This window comes from Xiphophorus couchianus, chromosome 12 (genome assembly GCF_001444195.1).
Source record: "Xiphophorus couchianus chromosome 12, X_couchianus-1.0, whole genome shotgun sequence".
NCBI classification, from domain to species: Eukaryota; Metazoa; Chordata; class Actinopteri; order Cyprinodontiformes; family Poeciliidae; genus Xiphophorus; species Xiphophorus couchianus.
In genome coordinates, this window is record NC_040239.1 from 5,423,186 (window position 1) to 5,443,023 (window position 19,838).

The following is a 19,838-nucleotide window of genomic DNA, read 5'->3' on the forward strand; positions in this document are numbered from 1 at the left end:
AAATGAATTATGCTATGATTAAGTACAAGAAGGCAATACATTAGACAGAAAATGTCAAATTGATTAGGCAAACTGATCAAAGTCTAGAGAAAAGTCAAAATGGTTTTTTGGGAGCACCGATTACTTCAGTGATATTCTTTGAGATTTATCAGTATCTCAAAATGTTTTGTAGGATATACATGGCTGGAAAGTATGGATAAAAAGTTCTACAAAAAAATGTATGTAAATATTTAGAATAAATGCTTATGATTCTGTGAACAGTTTTACACAAAACTGCGCATTACAATTGGACTGACTTTCTTTTTTGCCACACATGTTGGTCTTTTCATCCTTTTGAAATTTTATAATTTTGCATTTTTAATAATTTCACCCCTGACTTTCTCCAGGTGCAAAATGGAGCTTTCTGTTTTGGCATTTTTACACTGTTTCGCACCAGGAAGATATTTTGTACTAGGGTTGCACAATACATCATTAACATATTATCGCAATATCAGTGTGTGCAATATTAATATTGCAAAAGACTGTTTGGGGTTAATAGTTGTTGGCTAATACATTCCAAGTGATATGAACTTGTATTTTTCATGTGTATTTCAGATTCTGTCCAACTGAAATAAAGTCAGTTGGACAGAATCTCACACTGGACACTAACGACATTGCCCAAAATGCTAAAAGCTTTCATAGTGATGGAAGCACAGATGAGAAAGACACAAAATAGGAAAATATGTATGTATCACAAATGACAGTCATTGCTATATTTACTAATATTATTGTCATCACTAAATTTAGCAAAAAACAATAAATCTCAAATACACACACACAAAAACATATATAAAACTTGCAATGGCCACAAACATAGGTAAGATTTCCATTTGCCAACAAGATGACAGACTTATGGTGGTACTAAAGTAAATTTTTGAAAATCTCGGTATTTTTTGTATCACAACATGTTAGAAAAATAAAATTGTCAGTTTTTTCCAACATAATTCCAATAGTTTTCTAGTTTGCTGTAAGGAAATGCAGTTACGTAGTTTTATAAATATCTACTAAGAGGTGATTGATCAGGGTTCAAATATGGCAACTATAATAAAATGGGGTTGATGATGTTTCTATGACAATGTAAAGAAAATTTCTACTTAATAAAAAGTACCAGAAATTTCAGTAGAGTAGACAGGTACATTTCTAACAAGTACAAAGCGGAAGTTTTTTCTAACTTTAGTTATTTAGGAATTACATTTGCAAATGGCAACAACTATAATTGAGAAAATCAGTTCTTTGAAACCGTCTGTCGTATGATTTGTGTTCTGTCTCCTCACTTTAAAGGAAAAACAACCTGTTGGACGATCCTGCGCCTGCCGACCAGTGCTACAGTCTCACTGTGCTGGAAACAAGGGGGTCTCTTCATCTCTTCAACTAGCAACAAAGGCTTTGTGCTGCAAGCTTTGGCTTCCAAATTCAACCCAGGATACAGGAACTTCAAATGAAAGATTGTGCAGGTGTTTACTGTCAGTTAAACATCAAAAAGGAAGCACAATCATCAAACAGGGATCAGAAAAACAAGTGCAAATGTATGCAAATAGCTAATAGCAGATTATTAGCTGTGCGCACTGAAAGCAAAACAGCGTCTGGTATGAAGCACCTTTTTGTGCAATCATGGAAGCCGACTATGAGTTATCAGCCTGCTGGAGGCGGTTTGCAAAGATCTGTGGTCACGCTTAGCTTAGCACACATTACAGGGGAAGTAGATGTGCACATTTTATCAAACACAAACAGAAGCTCTATATAAACATTGCAGAGACACTATGCTGTTCCAGCTGATGTGTACTTTGGAAATGTCCACTAGAATCAAAGTTTTCTGTCACGATGCAAACCTGTAGCAGTAGAGCGATATGTTCAACTATCTGACCTTAAGCCTAAAAACACTAGATGGGTATGTCTTCTTGCATATAAGCAACACCTCCACCTTTATTTGTATGGGAGTGGATTTAACTTGAAGGCCTGCAATTACATCATCATTCAGATTTGCAGCTCCGCATATCAACGCTGGCATTAGTCATAGAGGCCTTTGAAGAGTTTGGCCCAGCCTTTGCTCCTTTTTCTCTCACTCTCTCTTTCCTCGCTCTGCTTCTCTCCAGCTCCCCCCCCTTTTGGTTCTGCCTTTGATGTTAGCACGCGGAACTGCGCTGAGCACCGTGGCCTCCCAGGACTCCCCGCCTCGACTGATACTATCTGCTCAGGCAGCGCATTCATGTGGTTTACACCAGCGGCAAGACTCCCGGCAAGCTATTCAGCCAGCCACACAGGCCCCTCCCTGTTCAGGGTCCAGGAGTCGGAGCAAGCGGCGGCAGCGGCGGCGGCGGCATGGCCAGGGCCGCCTGACAGAGAGAGGGGAAGGAAAGTATAGGAAGAGTTCAAGAGTTTTGATACTCTTCCTATACTGTACCATCAGTCCAGAAACTGCAGAAAGAGAACATATTTGACTTTTTAAAATAGTTTTCAGGAAAGACAAACCCTATAAAAATTTTTAAAAAGCCATGTGTCCCCTGTGTTTTGAGCAGTACTCCTGATACAGGAACAATATAAAAGACATTTTTTATATTGAAATTCTGGGCCACTTTCTTATTGCCAGAGCAGGAGCCGCGATAGATGCAGCGATATCTCATTACTCAGGAGACTTACAGTAAAGCGCTCTGCAGGAAAAATAAGCATAGAGATAACCCAGCTTGTTCTCATCTGACCAAGCAGGTCCAATCCATCATGCCTCTGGCCTCATTATGTTATGCTAGTTCTTCTTTGCTGCTTTAGCACTTTGTAAAAATATTCATACCACTTACGTCTTCTCACATTTCACACACAAATATTTTCTAAGGTTCTTATTTGACAAACCACATCAAATTAGTGGATAATAAATGAATATACATGGTGCATGATTTTTTTGTATGAGTGAAAGATTCACATGCTTTTCTATGCAACCACCAAGGGTCAATACGTTGTTTCCAGTTTTGTCCAGTCTTATTTCTATAACAGAATTTCAGTCAGATTGGACGGAGAACATCTGCAACCATCAATTTTCAAGTTTTGTCAGAGTTGACAATTGGATTTATAGCTGAACTATGACTGGACCATTCTAAACACATAAATATGCTTAAAGGATCCATTGAAGCTCTGACTGTTTTTCTCCTGCCGAAAAGTGAAACTTCACTTCAGATTCATATTTTTCTTCCAACCTTTAACAGTTTTTCTTCAATTCCTTTCCTGCATTTCCTACAGTCCAACTCCTCTTGATTCCCCTCAACATGGAGCTGCAAAACACCATGTTTCATGTTGGGGAGAATGTCTTCAAAGTGATGTTTACCTTTACTTAACCTCCACACCTGGCGTTTTGTATGTCCCATACTGGTTTCTGCCACATGTTTGCTGCATCTCTACTTGGCTTCTAGCAAACTTCAAGTAGTGACTTTCTTTCAACATACACCGCCTTCTTGGCATTTTTCCATAGGTTTTGAGAGTACACAACTAACAGTTGTTTTCTCCTGCAACTCCTCCAGAGTTACCTTAAGCCTCCTGGCTGTTTCTTTATTGGCCCATCAGTCATTTTCGATGGGCAGCCACATCTGTCCAATAGTCTTTTCATTTTCGGATGATGGATGGAACATTGATTTGCAAGATGTTCACAGTGTGGAAAGCAGACTATGCTTAGTAATTACATGAGTGAAGGCAATTTGATTTTTTTAAGAGTAAAAAGGGGGATGAACATGAATGCACAGCACACCTTTTTAGTTTGTAAGCAAAAAAAATTACATAAAAACCAAAAGAGTTCAAGGGGTATGAAAACTTATGGAAAGCACTGTACCTACAGGCGGACACACATAAGGAGAAGGCAGAAGGGGGGTCTAGGATGTGAGAAGATATTAGCATTTTGGGCCAGAAGCATTCACCTGAAATCAACTGGAATGCTGTTAATGACCTCTGCAACAGCTGCGAAGGAATGCATTTACAAAAAGATGAAAGAAGAACCGTCTCTGAAAAAAGAAACACGCACAACCAGTCGCAATAGGAAACTAAAGTGATATTCTTCACAAAAACCTGTACATTAAACCAGCATTAACAGCAACATTGTGGATGGACTTTCACAATATGCAATGATGCACACAAAAGACAGAACTTAGAACCCAGTGTTCTTGGAGTTGGGTAAGTAAGGAAGATCTCTGATAAGTCAAGCTCTCCTTTTATAAAAACAAAGAGATCAGAGAGACAACTGACATCTAAAAATAAGCAGAACAAGGAACATTTAAGCAGGAAACCCGTCCTTCTGTCCATCTACCTTTCTAGTCCATTGGTATAAAAACGTTCAACAAAGGAGGCAGTTGGCATTGTGGCCTTTCACAGTTAGTCAGCACATTCCTAACCAACAACAAAAGGATGCCTCTGCCTGGATGAGCTACTACAAGCATTGTCATTTTATAACCCTCGACCCCTTAGCCTTTGTTCTGCGGACCCCGTGTGTCAGTGGATAAAAATGTGGGATGTCAGGATGGACTGTGCCTTTCAGCGCCGTTTCATAAAACGAAGGGAAGGCACACCACGCGTTGCGCAAAAAAAACAAAATCCCACTCAGGACTCCGGTCAGTCAGCGAGTTTTCAAAGCCACCCGAGAAAAAACAGAAGACAGAGAGATAAAAGAGTTCTCCATCCGCCTAGATACTTTTCTCAAACATCTTTCCCAAGAAAAACGTGTAACCTCTGGGCAAACTGGCTAATGCTTCCTAATCAGAAAAGCGTCGAGGGACAAAACAAGACACTCAGACATACAAACTTGGACACATAATCAATGTTGGATCAGGAGGGGAGTGACATGAGGGAGCAGAAGTCCCCTGAGAGGAGAGAAAGCTGGTCGGACAACATCAAAGCTCGGCCAGTCAGTCCGTCGCTGCTGGGGCCACCAGTACCAACACGCACTCGTTTTAGGTAGATCTGTCCTCAGACGGGGAGAGAGTGAGGCCCAGAGACACAGGTGTAGAAGTCGAGATCAAAAGAGCCAGAGGCAGGAGAGGAAAAAGAGTTTGCACTTTTCTAATCTTTCTCAAAGAGTTTCAACCCACTGCCTCTCAGTTGGTTTAAAAAAAAAAAAAAAACTTTTTTTTTTTTTCGTCACTTAAAAATAAACCAAATAGGGGCGTGCTATGGTGGCGCAGGGGGTTAGCGCAGGGGGTTAGCACGCCCCACATTTGGAGGCCTTAGTCCTCGACACGGACGTCACGGGTTCGACTCCCGGTCCTGGCGACCTTTGCCGCATGTCTGCCCCCCTTCCTGTCTGCCTACTGTCACAAAAAATACAAGCCACTAGCGCTGCAAAAACTCTTTGGAGAAAAAAATGGAGAAAAAAAAACCCAAATTGTTAGTGGATACAATCAGATCATTGATGTTTGTAGCAACTCCCATCGACAATGATATACACTGCTGTACTCTTCCCATTATATAGTGAGTATTTTATGTCTTTTTGGTATGTTTTATTGTTTACTTTTGACACTTTGTCTCTTAGTTTTTGTCTTTTTATATTCACATTCTTGTTGTAACATTAATTGTTCCACCCTCCAGCTCTTGAGAGTGTTTTAATTATTTCTCATTACATAATGCTATCCCAAGTAAATAAATGACAATTTCGAAGATTCATGATTGGTATTAACTTCCAATTTTTTCCCCGCATACATTGTTGTTATTTTCAATAAACTTAGAAACTTGTTGGAAAAAGTTTAGCTACTTTATGAAAAAAATAACAATTCTTGAAGCAAACAACTTGGTGACTCAAGAGTAAGCACCTGTTACACACACAAATCCATCTGTGACGATCAGTTATTGAAAATGTTCTAGTAAGCCAAACCCATAGCTTCATACGTAATATTAAACAGTCAGGCCATAAGCAGTTTTAGATTATGCCACATCGTTTCTGCACCCAGTTTGGGTCGTTACTGTGCAGAACCTGCTGCTGGCAGAGAGTGAAATCAGGCGTGGGTATGCAGACAAAGCAAAGAAGAGCAGAGGAATTAGCCCACACCTTAGCGCATTGTCTACCTCTCATTGAAACAACTCAAGCCAAAATATCAGTATATGTCTTTTATATATACACAGAAGTTTATTACACAAGTGTAGCAGTCTGGTAGTGCCCTGACAGTCACTATAAATCAAAATATCTTAATTGGAAAATGTATTTTAACTTATTTTGCCTTCAGACAAGTAAAGTTTCAAAAAGAAACTCTTCAACTGTGAAGTGAATGTGCAAACAGCTACTAGCTTAAGGTTTTGGCAGCAAATGCTCCAGATAATTCCTTTAAAAAAAAATTCACCGTGTTGAAGTACACAATTTCTTCAACCAAAAATTAAAAAAGCCTTTCCTGTTGTCATTCATAACATGAAATGATATAAAGCAGTAGATAGGAACATTTGCCAGTAAAACAGCCTCCATATACAGGCTCCCAAGGACTCAACTTAGTTTGAGAGACTACTTAGCCTTAGCTGATTGGTTTGTAAACATTACTTGAAATCATCCACTTGCAGTCTAGGACGCGTAACAGTTTTTGGCTACATTTTAAATACCACACTGGGGGCCAGACGGTGTGTAGGAAAGGGCAGGATGGGAGGTGAGAGGGGTGTTAAGCAAGAGAAAGAGAAAAACAGTTTAGTCTGTTCTATTCCAAAAAGAGGAGAAACGCAGCCTCAAATTACTTTGGCTGAGACATGAAAGTGAAGCAGGGTGGCGGTTAAGAGACGATAGCACTTAAAATACAGCTGCAACCGCCAAGCCAATAACTGGAAAAAAGTAGGGAGCGTCGCTTTCAACCTTTCGAAACCAGCGTTTGTGTACTCTGCTACTGTTGCTTTGGCGCTGGGAGTGGCCCCGAACCGGGGCACCTACTGTCTGGGCCCGGGCCCCATTATAGCCTCTTGGGGTTTCCAGGCTGCGGTGAGAACGCGCGCTGGATGCCTTAAACCACTAAAGCTCTCATTATAGTCTAAATGCAGCGCAACACAAGCCCTGCCAACTGCAAGGTAGGAGCTCCAGTATTCCAGCGCATCGTTGTCTCAACTGAAAACCACCACTTTCCCCCCTGAACATTTAGTCAGTGGGAAACAAAAGGCTGCAGGCACTTCAGATGCATCAGGAGATCAAGTTCAAAGGTCAAACCGCTCGTGGAAGTTGAGAAAACTGGAGCCGGATCTTTTGTTTTTTTCTTTTTTTTTTTGAAGCAGGATTCAAGGGATGCTCTGTCCTCTCAGACAGGAAGTCAGGAAAAAGCCACATTATTCCCTCTGGTTCTGGCTGACGACGCTATGAGTTCCATCTGGAGTTCTGCGTGCCCCTGCCACGTCCCGGCTTCTTCAGTCGCACGCCGACAAGCACGGCTCCGCTGCAAAATCAGAGGCAGATGTGAGCTCGTGCATCTGCAGGTCACCAGGAGACAGGCAGAGCGGCGCAGCGATGAAGAGCGCAGGAATGATGAGCGGCAGATGGCGCTTCGCTGCGAAGCGGTACGGATCAGGAGAGCTGTCGGCAGCGAGGAGAAGGATTAAAGCAGTGCGAAACGTCCGTCCTGGGCACCAGGGCTGAAACAATTAATCAGATCAATCGCGAATATTGAAATAATTGTCAAATAATTTAGTAATCGATTCATCGTTAACTGGAGTATACAAACTCAAAAGAAGGCCATTTGATGCAAGCCAACACAGAGCAGAAAATGAGCCACAACTATATAAAATATACACACATTTTGCATTTAAGCTGAAAAACACTTGTCTGTAAATATTTTACCCAGAGCTCCTCAAGTGGCATAGTTTTAGCTTCACTCAATTCAAATTCACTGAAGTAATGATACGTTACTGCATTTTAGGCAATAAAACATTTCTCTTATTTGAAAGGAAATTGAAATATTTATTTATTTGCATCTCTCAATGTATTTTTAATATTGGATGAAAAAGGCTCAAAAGATAAATGAAAAATTTTCTTAACGTGTCATTTGTTTTATCCGGTTAATCGTTAGAATATTCGTAATCGTTAGGTTCAGCTCCACTGGGAACCTTTCAGAGAGCTACTTCATAAATCATCCAACTGTTGCTTATATATGACTTGTGTTTTAAAGGAAATGCAGCGTTTAGAGAAAATGCAGTGTCTCGCAAAAACCCTTTGAACTTACACAAATTTCTAATCTATCCAATGAGGATTCAGTGTGACAGACCAAAACAAAATGGTGCAAAACTGTAATGAAGGAAGACGACAATAAAGAATTTTGTGTTTATGGAATTAACCTGAAGCCCCTAAATGAAATCCAGAGGAGCTAGCTTTTCCTCCAGAAGAAATTGTAAACATTGTGTGTAATTTCATCTCAGCATAAATACAGCTGTTCTGTGAAGCTCTCAGAGGACAGAAGAGCATCGTTTAAGAAACGAACGTCTCACGAACGAAAACCAAAGAGCACAGCAGACCAGTCAGGGAGAAAGATGTGGTGAAGTTTAAAGCGGGATCAGGTTATAAAACAATATTTCAAGTTTGGGAGATCTCAGAGAGTCAGTCAGTCACCTGGGAACAGAAAATTGATGCTATAACTCCAAATCATCACATGGCCGTTCATCTTAACCGAGCTTTAAACGCAATGAAGCAATCAAAAGCAGCAGCAGACATCCACATCTGAGGAAGGAGAATCCACTGACAGAACAGCAATTAGTCCTGCATACCTCAAATCTGGCCCTAACCATCCACAGTGTGCAACACGGTAGTGGCAGCATCATGAATGCATCATTTTCTGCAGCGAGTTGATAAAGAGCTGGATGGAGCTAGCTAAAGGGCAATATAGGAAAAAGAGCTGTGAAAGGACACAAGCAGGACAACTTTAACCATACAGCAGAGCTACAATGATCAAAACACATTATTGTGTTTAAACGGCCTAGTCAAAGCTTTTACCTAAGTCCAAAAGAGAGCAAGAAAAATGTTGTTCAGGGACTTTCCATTTGCCTTTGAAGTTTTTAAATATGGAAAGCTGGTAACCCAAGACGTGCATTGATAACTGTAGTGAAAGATGTTTTTACAAAGTTTTGATTCAGGGCCGCTGAACACAAATGCACGCCTACAATTTTTATTTGATAAAAATTGTGAAAAGCATGCATAATTTTCCTTCCGCTTCAAAATCAATAACTGCTTTGTGTTCGTCTCTCTCATAAAGTCCCAATAAAACACACTGACGCCTGTGATAGTAATGTGAGAAATTCAAATCAAGATCAAATGCAATGAATGAATATATTTGGAAAGCAGAGTATTAAAAGCTGAGTAGACTTTAGTGGATCAAATGAACAAACATCCAGTTTCCTAAATTAAAGCTTCTCCATTTAATTGCTCTTGACACAAAACTGCTGCTTCTTCATTTCCCAAGACATTAAAGAAGCGCTTTAAACTGTTTGTTTTTCAAAAAGAGACGACATACATACACAACTATCTATATTTAGAAATGTTCCACCATGTTTTTATTGATAAATAAATAAATAAATCAAAGCTCAGTCAAAGTTGCCGTTCAGCTCCTGTTGCTACGCAGACATATGATTGGCTCTCCACCCAGGGTGATTTATAGAGTTGAGCTGTGGCAACGTAGGGACTGGCTGGAGGAGCCTGGGGTTTTGGCACCGGGGCCAAATCTACATCATCGTGTTCCCCAACCCCGACCCTCTGAAAGAGAGCAAAAGCAAATTAACTTAATTTATTATTTTTGGCCCCGGCGGCGTGTGCCACTTTTCGCACTCTTCAGGCAGAGCGGAGGCTGTGTTAACTTCAGGGAATTCGAAAAGGAGAGTTGGGAGAGTACATGTGGTGATTGTGGTTGGATCTTTACTCAGGAACAGAGCCAACACACCCCTCTAATCCCCCCAACTCCGTCTGTAGTCCATTAGAACCCATACCTGCTCAGGGTTCTGATCAAGCAGCAAAAGAAGACCAAAATACTCCACAAACCCAATGTTATGGTTCCGAGGGGTCACACTTGATAACTGAATACTACCCAAATATTTGGTTTAACATAATTCCATTTCTTAAAACATCACAACGATTTCCAGAAACTTTAGAGGAATGTTTCTGTAACGCTATAGAACACGATACCCTTTAAAAATGATGTTCTCCAGATTGTCATTTACTGCCAGTTCTGGCTCAAAAACCTAAAAGGGGGGTAAAAAAAAATGTCTTTGGCAGAATACAAGGTACAAGAAATTTAAGACAGTTGCTCTGCGTTGGACAGGCTGCCGCTCATTACAGCCCAAGCCATCTCCAAGTGGTCAGCAGCTATGTTTGTAAAGAAAGAAAACCTAAATAGTTGCGGGTTCTGATGTAAAGCTGAGGTCCAGCATGGCTGTGCGGTCACGCAGTGGCGCCGAGTGACCGTCACTGTGTATGCCCACCTCTGATCACCACATATCGGCTTTCTCCTAACGTCAAAGGCTCTTTGGAGAAAAACAAAACTGTACGGACGCATTTAGAAGATGCTGAGTTGTACAAATGATGTAGATGAGCAAAGAGGAGGAGGATAAATGTGTCATGGTGGACACTTTGCAGCAATGCAACAACCCAGCATCCCTCAAATGATGCAACAAAGACAAACATGATTCAAAAATGCATGTTTAGCTTCTAATTCTGCAGCTTCCCTGCAACAAATCAGTGGTAGCCGAGTTTCATCTCCAGAGAACTGACCCTAAACTAAAAGAGAACTTGTGTCTATAATTTTGTAAGTGCAGATCAACTTTACTGCAGTTCTGGTTTTAAAGGCAACTAAATATATGCATTACCCAGAAGAGCCTTGGAAATATGAAGGGGAAGAGGAAAAAAGAATTTGAAGGAGCTGTGCACCTCAGGATTCTATCAAGTTTAAGATCATTAGAAGCCCCTGGCACTGCACAAGAAAAGAACTCTGTGCTGCCCTGTAGTCGGTGGCCAAGCAGATTAGGAAAGAATTAGCCCATAAAACTTCAAATAAACACCTTGCAGCGAGGAAAAGCTCCATCTTTCCCCCCAGACTCCCCTGATCCGAACACATGCAGCTCCGGCCAAGTGCACTTGACGCGTATAGGGTCCAGGAAATAAAATATTACATATTTGTTTGAAAGTTACTTTTATTTAGATATATATATATATATATATATATATATATATATATAGCTAAAGAAAAAAGTTTAATGTGGGCGAATAAAGCCTTTTTATATTTGGCAAAGTACAAATTAAGGTTTATGTTTGGAACTTGGTAGCGATCATGTGTGCAAAAACAATTTTACGCGGAAATTTGCATTAGAACGTGATCCAAAAAAGTCCAACATGCGCATAAATACACGCGTAGTGTTGCTGCTATTGCGAAACACGTACACACACACACACACATACAAAACCTGCTCGGTGAAAGTTTACTAACTTTTCAAACCGCTCTGCGATTTGTTACCAAAAAAAAAACTTCCGCTACTATTTCAGCGCAAATGACTGAAAAGTGCGCACCAGTTATCAAACAAAATAACTTGCAAGAGCATGTTTTCCCTGTGAATGAATTCCACAAGATAGGAGCCATCTTGTGACCGCATATGCTTGCAGGCTTTAGAATCATCCTCTCTCACACACACACGCACACGCACACCATATCTTGTCAGCTCCCCCACAGCCACTGTGGAAAAAAGTTTTATAGAGGGCAGCTTGGTGAAACTGCAGCCCGATTCTGGTGTCGCCCGGTTCTGCTGAGGAGCTTGGAATAAAAGCACGTACTTGAACGATCTCCCCCTCCGCGCTGATAGTGGCTCCAGCTTCGGAGAACCGTCCCTGCAAGCCAGTCGTGTAGGTAGTATAATCCCCATTGGGACTGGACTCGAACAGCACCACTTCCACAAAGGCTGTATCCTTGGCGAGAACGGCGCCCAGAGAAGCGGCCAGCAGCCAGATCACCGGGACCAGCGAGTCGGGCACCCGAGCCGAGCCTCTCCTTGGGAAAATCATCATCTTGCCGGCTTGATCTGCGCCGATCGGGACATAATTTCACACGGATTAATTAATCGGGTGAAGGTAATTGGAATCAGGTGTAGTCGCTGCGGGCGATGCCTCCAAAAAAAGAAAAAAAAAAAGGGAGTCGGGATTGTGCAATAAAAGCTGAGCCCCTGCGCCGAAGCGTGTTTATTTCACCACTGCGAGCCTTGTCAATTACATTGCCTCAACGCTGCCTCGCTGTCTCCCTCCCTCTTTCTTTCTCACCCTCCTCCTCCTCCTCTACAAAGCGGATCTCCTTTGATCTCCAAACACGTGATTTTTTCTTTTTTTCTTTTTTAGTTTCCCCCCCCCCCCCTCGCTCCCAAAAGGGCTTTATCCCCACCCACCAGTCTTTCTGACCCTCTCCTTTGCACTCCCCACTCTGAAGTGCCAGCACTCAGTTAAGGAGGCACCGTGGACTTTCTGTTCGCCCTGAAAGGAGGCCTTTATTGTTTGAAGGAACTTCAGGTTACACGATAACTTCTGAGTTAATTGAGTTCCCCCAGTTGGACGTGAAGTAGATCCCGCGTGTTCGACCCCACGTCTCGGTCCCTGGCGTTCACGCGCTGCTCTCTCCCGCAGTTTCACGTGCTCGCCATCCGCCGCGCCACCTTAAAACAAACACTACCCTCCTCAGGACGTTTCATGATTTACCCGGGCTAATTTTTTTTTTTTTATCACATTCATGTTTGCTCAGCAACTGGCTATGAAATTTGTGCTTGTTGGAAAAAATCATGCGATTAATAAAATTACATTGGATTTTTTTTATTTGTCTGCACAAATTGGAGGATGAACTATGACCAATTTAATCCCATTAGGTAAATTTTGTGACAAGTTTAGAACTGTTTTTCCAAACATTTTAGACATGCAAATAATAATAATAAACATTTTAAATGTTTCTGTCAACAAGTATTAACAATTCTTTTTTTAGAAAAAGTGTTCCTAAAATGTATTTTTCGGATTTCATGTCTGTCTTTTGGAATGGGTGAAATTGCTATAAGAAATAAAAAAGTGTTCCTTAACATTTTTGCCACTTACAATGGCTAAAATCCAAAACAGTGTTTCATATCTGTTGGAGAGAACATTTTTACTCAGCATTTTCAAGGAAGTGTTTTTATGTTTACACATCAGATATTTAGTTTGGTGTGCTCCTCTCACTTCAACACACTTCAGAACAACTAAGAAATTGAAAGAACTGTCTGAGCCTTTTAGAAAAATAATTGTAGCAGCTTACGGATAACAGTTTAAAAATGTCTAAAAAGAATTTGAATTCAGCAATTTCTATGTACAGAAAACATTTTACTAATGGAGGACGTTCAAAGCAGCCAAAAGCATATATTTTCAGGGACACCTTAAACAAGAAGTCTTTCAAAACAAAGGTCTCGTTCTCAAAGAAAAACACAAAGGCTATGCACACCTGGCAGATATATCCTGTTTAATGAGTAAAATTAAGGTTAAGTTTTGGTTTTCTGTGCAATCCATTAATCCTAAAACAACATTAAAATCTTCTCTCCAGTAATTCAGTTTCCACAAACACAACAAAGGTTTTATAAACGTCACATTGTGAAACAATCCAATCCATGTTTTAGCTGTCTGATTGTGAATTAGGTATCATTAAATGTGTAGGCCTTGTGATATCATGAGCTGAAAAGCTTGAAACTGTGAATCAATCTGCGTGGATTGCAGGTACCCATCCATGACAAAAATGCCACCCTGGGTGGAGAGCCATGTTGCTAAGACAAAAAACTACCCAGGCTGACTTTTATTTTTGTCTTTGGATATTTTTAGTATTTCATCAGCTAAACTTAATTTGTTTGAACGTCTAACAAATTGTTAAAATTGGACTCAACAAAGCAGCTAGACAAGTCTGAAAGCCTGACCAAAGATAAATTCAGATTTTTGTTTAAAGGTGAAGTCACATCCATCTGGAGAAAGTTGCTTGATCAAAGTGTCAAAATTGGTTGCAATTTTGGATTAGTCCAATTTCTTACAAAAAGTGAGTTAACTTTCTAGTTTAAAAACATAGCAATCATCATGCACTTTCTTTTTTTCTGCATAATCAGGTTCTGTTATTTACTACTGAAGATAAAGCCTTCATTGTGCAGCTTCTATTATGAATAGTTCCTGCTGAGCATCTCCTGCCTGGTGCCTTTTTTACGCTGTCTGTGAGACTTCATTATGTCTCTGAAAAACAAGTATATTGTTTTTTTAATGGCCACAGAAAGCAATTGGGCTGTGAAAGTGGTGATGATACTCCACATGTGCTGTCTTTCCACTTAACATACATGTTTTTTTGCATTAATTAAAGAATAATAACACATAAAACTGGTGAACTGGAAAAAACTTCAAAACAAATGAGGTCTTTGCAATAATTTATGTTCAAAAAGAAAACGCAGAAAACAAGTTTTCATCTTGCTGTCAGCTGTGTGGCAGTGCGATTATGAAAACCAACTGTTGGGACTTTTTAGGTCAAGAATGCTGCCGCCTCTGGAAGATAGCTGGTCAACATGTGTTTGGACTCAAGAAAAGAATGAAAGAAAAAAGGAGAAAAACAGTTCAAAGCCAGAATTTGAGAAGTTCTTCAACGCCTTCAGAATAATTTAGAGATTGCATCAGAACTCACTTAGTTCTATGAATCCTGATCCACACCACATGTCACAGAGCTGCTTTGTGGCACTCCTCTGTCACAAACACCCCCCAACACACACACACACACACACACACTTATGAAATGCACACAGGCTGTGACCACAAATGAATAAATACATAACCAATGAGATTCTGAAAGCAGAACATTTGACGATTCATTGATGCAAATGAATTAGATTGACATTCTCAGCTGATTGATGTGCCACACCCTGCATTAGGTCAAGTTACTGATCCAATTACTCACATCTGAGGAGGAAATTCTTCATAGCAAGTTTGCCCTCTGCTGGTGGCTGCAAGTTTGCAAATTAGTACAAACTTTACTTTACTTTCAAGATTATTTAAAGTGGAGACCTTTAGTGAGTATTTGAATTATTGAATTGTTGAAATCTTGAATTTAGAGCAGCTGTGGGTCTCCACATCATGTCTAAACTCAGATTAGCCTGAAAGAATTAACTACTGATTCAGGCTGACAGAACATGATGATGAAGAATGGTTGACTGCAGAGCATTAATGTGTAGATTTGTCCAAAATGCAGAAGTCTGTAAGGTCAAGCTTGAGAATTTATAACACGTCTGTGTTGTGAATTGTTTGTGCTGTTTGAAAACAAATCAAACCAATGGGTGGAGGTTTGCATAGTATTTGCACTGAGGTAAATTCAGAAAAGAGATTGTCATAAAATGCTATGAATACTAAAAAAAACATTTCCTTTTATTAAAAAGGTATAACAGGATAATAGTTTATCTAAAAAATTAAAGTTGCTAACAGGGTTTTAGGTAAAGCTTCCCAGACTCAAATTGTTCAAGTTCATTAGCTTTTATTGGCTTATGTTTGGACAAATTGATTATTAATTTATAGCAAATAATTCTGATCAGGCTTTGAATACAGAATGCAAAAACACAGAAGCTCTACAGGGATGAATGAATGAATGAATGAACAGATGGATGGATGGATGAATGAATGAACAGATGAATGAATGAATGAACAGATGGATGGATGGATGAATGAACAGATGAATGAATGAATGAACAGATGGATGGATGGATGAATGAATGAACAGACGGATGGATGGGTGGATGGATTGTCAGGATCTGTGTTTTTCTGTGTTTATTTTGAGTTTTCCGTGTCTCCTTGTTGTCCTGTTCTCCCCTTGATTAGTTCCCAGGTGTGTCTTGTTCCCTGATTACCTCCTTTGTATTTAGTGTCACTTGTGTGTCTGTGTCTTTGTCGGGTCCTCGTCTCGTTTGGCATCTTGTCTGATGTTGTGTCAGTCCATTCGTTTCTCCTTGTCGCTACCTGTGAAGAGCCCTGGTTTCTGCTCTGCAGTGCTGCCTTGGTTGTTGGACTACATTTCTGGATCAGTTCTGTCATTAAATATTCTTTATTTCACTTACCTGGATCTCCTGGCGTCTACCTCACCACCACCGCAATTCATGACATGGATGGATGTTGGGATAGGGATAGAGAATAAGTCTACAAATAAAGATCCGGTTTCATTTTCCAACCCAACCCAATCCCTGGGAAATACTTCAATATATGTTCTGTTCTTTTCCAGACTCCACAGCAAGCCTGTTACAGGCAGTATGGCTGCTGCTGTAATTCCATAATGTCTGTTTCATACCTACTTTTTATCTCCTCATATGAAACGTGAACTTGATCGAGTTCATTTAGCATCTGCGTCTCCCTCTTTTGCAGAATTGTGATCTCTCTTGAAATTTTTTTGGAATTTTCCTTCTCAGCTCTCAGGTTGTTGATGAGCTGCAGATTCTCATTGGCTCTTTCTAAGTTGGCGTCTTTCTCATGTCTCACCTCCTGCCGATATGTTTCCACGTCTTGTTTTAGTCCAGAAACATCGCCTTCATAGCTGCAGTTGTGTTCATTGTATGAAAAGTTTGATCTGATTCAATTCTTCCTGCAAAAGTTTCGGAATGCAATCTTTTGTGACATTTCTTGAAACATATCGTCCTTCTCAGCTCTCAGATTCTCCAGGAGCCATTGTTCCTTCCTTGCTTCACAAAACGTTTGTGTCTCGGCCTCTTGCCTCACCAGAGCAACGTCGGCTTCATACTTGGAGCGCAGCTCCTCGTAGGAAGTCTGGAGTTCGCCCAGTTCTTCTTGGAGGGCCTTATTTTTCTCTTTCTCAGCCTGTATTTCAGATATAAATGCTTCCTGGGTGAGGAGGTGGGCCACCTTTAATTCCACAAACATTTTATTTTCTTTTGCAAAGTGGAAAAAGAGAGTGGGAAAGAAAATGTATAATAAATAGATGTAAACAACATGAAAAAGTAAAAGATAAAATCTATAATCTATAACTACTGATTTCTACATCTCCTCCAAAGGCAAAAAGAAATTCTACAACCGCTAAATTCTGAGGCCTCCATTTTTGTTTACATTAAGTGAAGAAGGAAGTTTTGCTCAGTTTCTTCTTCTTCAGAGGTTTTCGTGTCATTGCCTTCAGTAGTTCGTGATGCAGCGCCCCCACACGTTTTTCAAACCACTAAACACATTAAAAAAAATATCCTGAAAAATGGCCATCATGCTGAAATTCAAGTGGCTAAAGAAAAATATAAACAACATATTTCCCTCTAAAATAACCTGTTTAGAGTAGTTTTTAGTAACTGGAACATTGACCAATATATCGGATGTGTATTAATGATTTCGATGATGACAAAATGTATTGTTTCTGGTTTCTCAATTGGTCACTAGTTTGATGCATCATGCAACCGGAAAAATGTTACTACTACTAATAAAATAACATAAAACCAGCGTGAAGCGACTACGAGGAGAGCGTGAAAGCTCCTCACCGGGCTGAACCTGCATGATGAGGTTAGCGCTGGTTCGTAAACCACTAACGCTCTGGCCAGCTGGGACCACAGACATAAACTTTACAGGGAAGAAAGAGCCACACGCTGGGCAACGTGTTGAGATGTAAACACTGCATATATTTCTTTTTTCACAAAGATAAATCTCAACGCGCACCTCTGAATTTGCGACTACAAGTTATTCCTGCAGATCATGTAGAGCTGAGCATCCAGAGCTAACGCGGCGGGGTTTAAACTCTTACCTTGAGTTCTCCAAAGAAACATAATTCCTCACAGGAAGTTGATGTAAATATTCGTACACGTCAGCCTGTGTCCAGTTTGAGTGAAAGGAGGCACGTGCGATCCCACTGAGGTAAAGTGAGGTAAAGCAGCGGCAGCGCGCAAGGCAAAGCGCAGAGGCGCCAGCGGTGTTATTGGTCCGCGCGCTGCCGGCTTTAAATGCGTAAACTCTAAATCTATCTATTATAAACCTATATCCTTTAGGGATACATCTGCTCCGCTAGTAAAATGCTCAGAGCAACAGAGACGCTTGCAATCCAGTTTAAAAAAAATAGAATAAATTAAGCAATTTTTATTTTTTATTTTTATTATTTTCCTAAAAATATAAACAAGCAACGTTTACCCTGACATGATGGGCCGCCAGGCTTATATTACACTGGGGGAAACCCTGATTATGATAATGCTGAGACACTTTGTGGTGTTTTTTTCTGGGTGCGTACAGTGATTGTTGGTTTTGATTTAATCTATTATCTATGTGCCACAAATAGATCATTGCTGAACAAAGATTAAACGAACTGAACAGGGTATGAATGCACCCTAACAGTAAAAGGGTCTGAATAAAAATGCGCTCCACACTTTTCAGGTTTGTATATTTTATTTTTCATATTTTCCTTTTGCTTCTCAGTTGTGTGCAACTAGGATTTAGTTTATTGCATAAAATCCCAGCAAGACAATTTTAAAGTTTTCGGTTGTAATTTGACCAACAGTGGAAAAGTTGAACATTTTGAGTTTGGCTGCCTGTTTCACTTTGTGTCGTCCTTCCAGATGTTTTCTTCTAATTGGTATAAAATGCTAGGGAATTTATCTTCCATTGGGGAAGGTACATGTAAAGTAAACAGAAGCTTACAAGTTTCTAATAATAAACCCAGTGAGAGCATTTGAACTTGTCCTTCAAGCAGCCTCACTAAATCGGCCCTTTGTTGCCTGCACAGCGCTGACGTTTGTGCTTTAATGAAGAATAGAGACGATGAGGTATCCGGGTGTTCCAACATTCATCGCTCCCAGAAGACCACGACGGCACATTATTACATAAAGCAATTAGGGGCCTCCCTAATGCCCGATTATTGGAGATGCTTTCCTCATAACGACACTGGATGAGGACAACCATTGACTCCAGCCAGCTCAGTACTTTTGCATGGTTGCAATGATGTCAGCGGACCAACCGCAGTGGGAAATTCTCCTGGTGTGATCTACAGCAAATTATATGTTTAGAGGGCAGAGGGGGGAGAAATACCAGCATACAGGAAGGGATGAGGAGGAGTCATTTCACAGTAACAATGGTAGAGTATTCATATGGAGTGCCCACCACAGCAAATTAGCTTTTATAAGGATGGAGAGTTATTATAAAGACCATAAAAATAAATATTTAGCAACTGACATTTTGGAAATCATGACAAAGTGGAAGCTTTAGAAAAAAAACAATTAATCGTCAGTCATGTTTTGGACTTTGGATGGAAACTGGAATACCAGGAGAGAAACATACATGCACAGGGAGAATATTCAAACTCCATGCAGAAAGACTGCAGGCTGGGATTCAAACCCACAACCTTCTTGCTGCAAGGCAAAAGTTCTACCAACTGTGACACCATGTAGCCTCTATCTGGACCTGGAACTACAATAAATTGATTAATATTTTTGTCATTTTAATAAAAACTTTTTTTTAGTTCTATTTATGTAGTATACTTTACTTAAGATACTGAATAATTAATATATTCAATTTAGTTTTATATTTTTTTCCTTATATTTTCCTATATTTCATAATTATTATTGGCTTTTATCTATTCTCGTTACATTTTTTATATTTTATAGTTTTGTTTACTGATATAAATAGCTTTTTTATTTTTATCCCCTTTATTTAAATATAGCAGATTTGTTTTAGCAGATTTTAATATTTTTCGTATTTTTAAATTCCAATTTATAATTGGAAAACTTTTCCAATTATATATTTATTTAGTTTGTTTATGTATTTAGTTCTATTTTTTTGGAAAATCTTTTAATAAAATTATTGTAGTTTTTGCAGCACTATATTGTTGTTCTGTACAGGATGTGGTTATTACATATGTATC

At 39.9% G+C, this 19,838-nt stretch overlaps 1 protein-coding gene across 2 annotated transcripts in view; it reads right to left on the reverse strand.

The window, feature by feature from the left end:
- The window catches only part of znrf3 (zinc and ring finger 3), a 77,716-nt gene extending 64,793 nt beyond the window's left edge, over window positions 1-12,923 (reverse strand). Inside the window, exon 1 of one of the 2 annotated variants that reach the window (XM_028034551.1) lies at window positions 11,771-12,923. In XM_028034551.1, the coding sequence (XP_027890352.1) occupies window positions 11,771-12,001 (231 nt within the window). In that variant the 5' untranslated portion in view covers window positions 12,002-12,923. The remainder of the gene's footprint in view (window positions 1-11,770) is intronic. The other variant, XM_028034550.1, reaches the window with a different exon arrangement.
- Window positions 12,924-19,838: the final 6,915 nt, after the last annotated feature.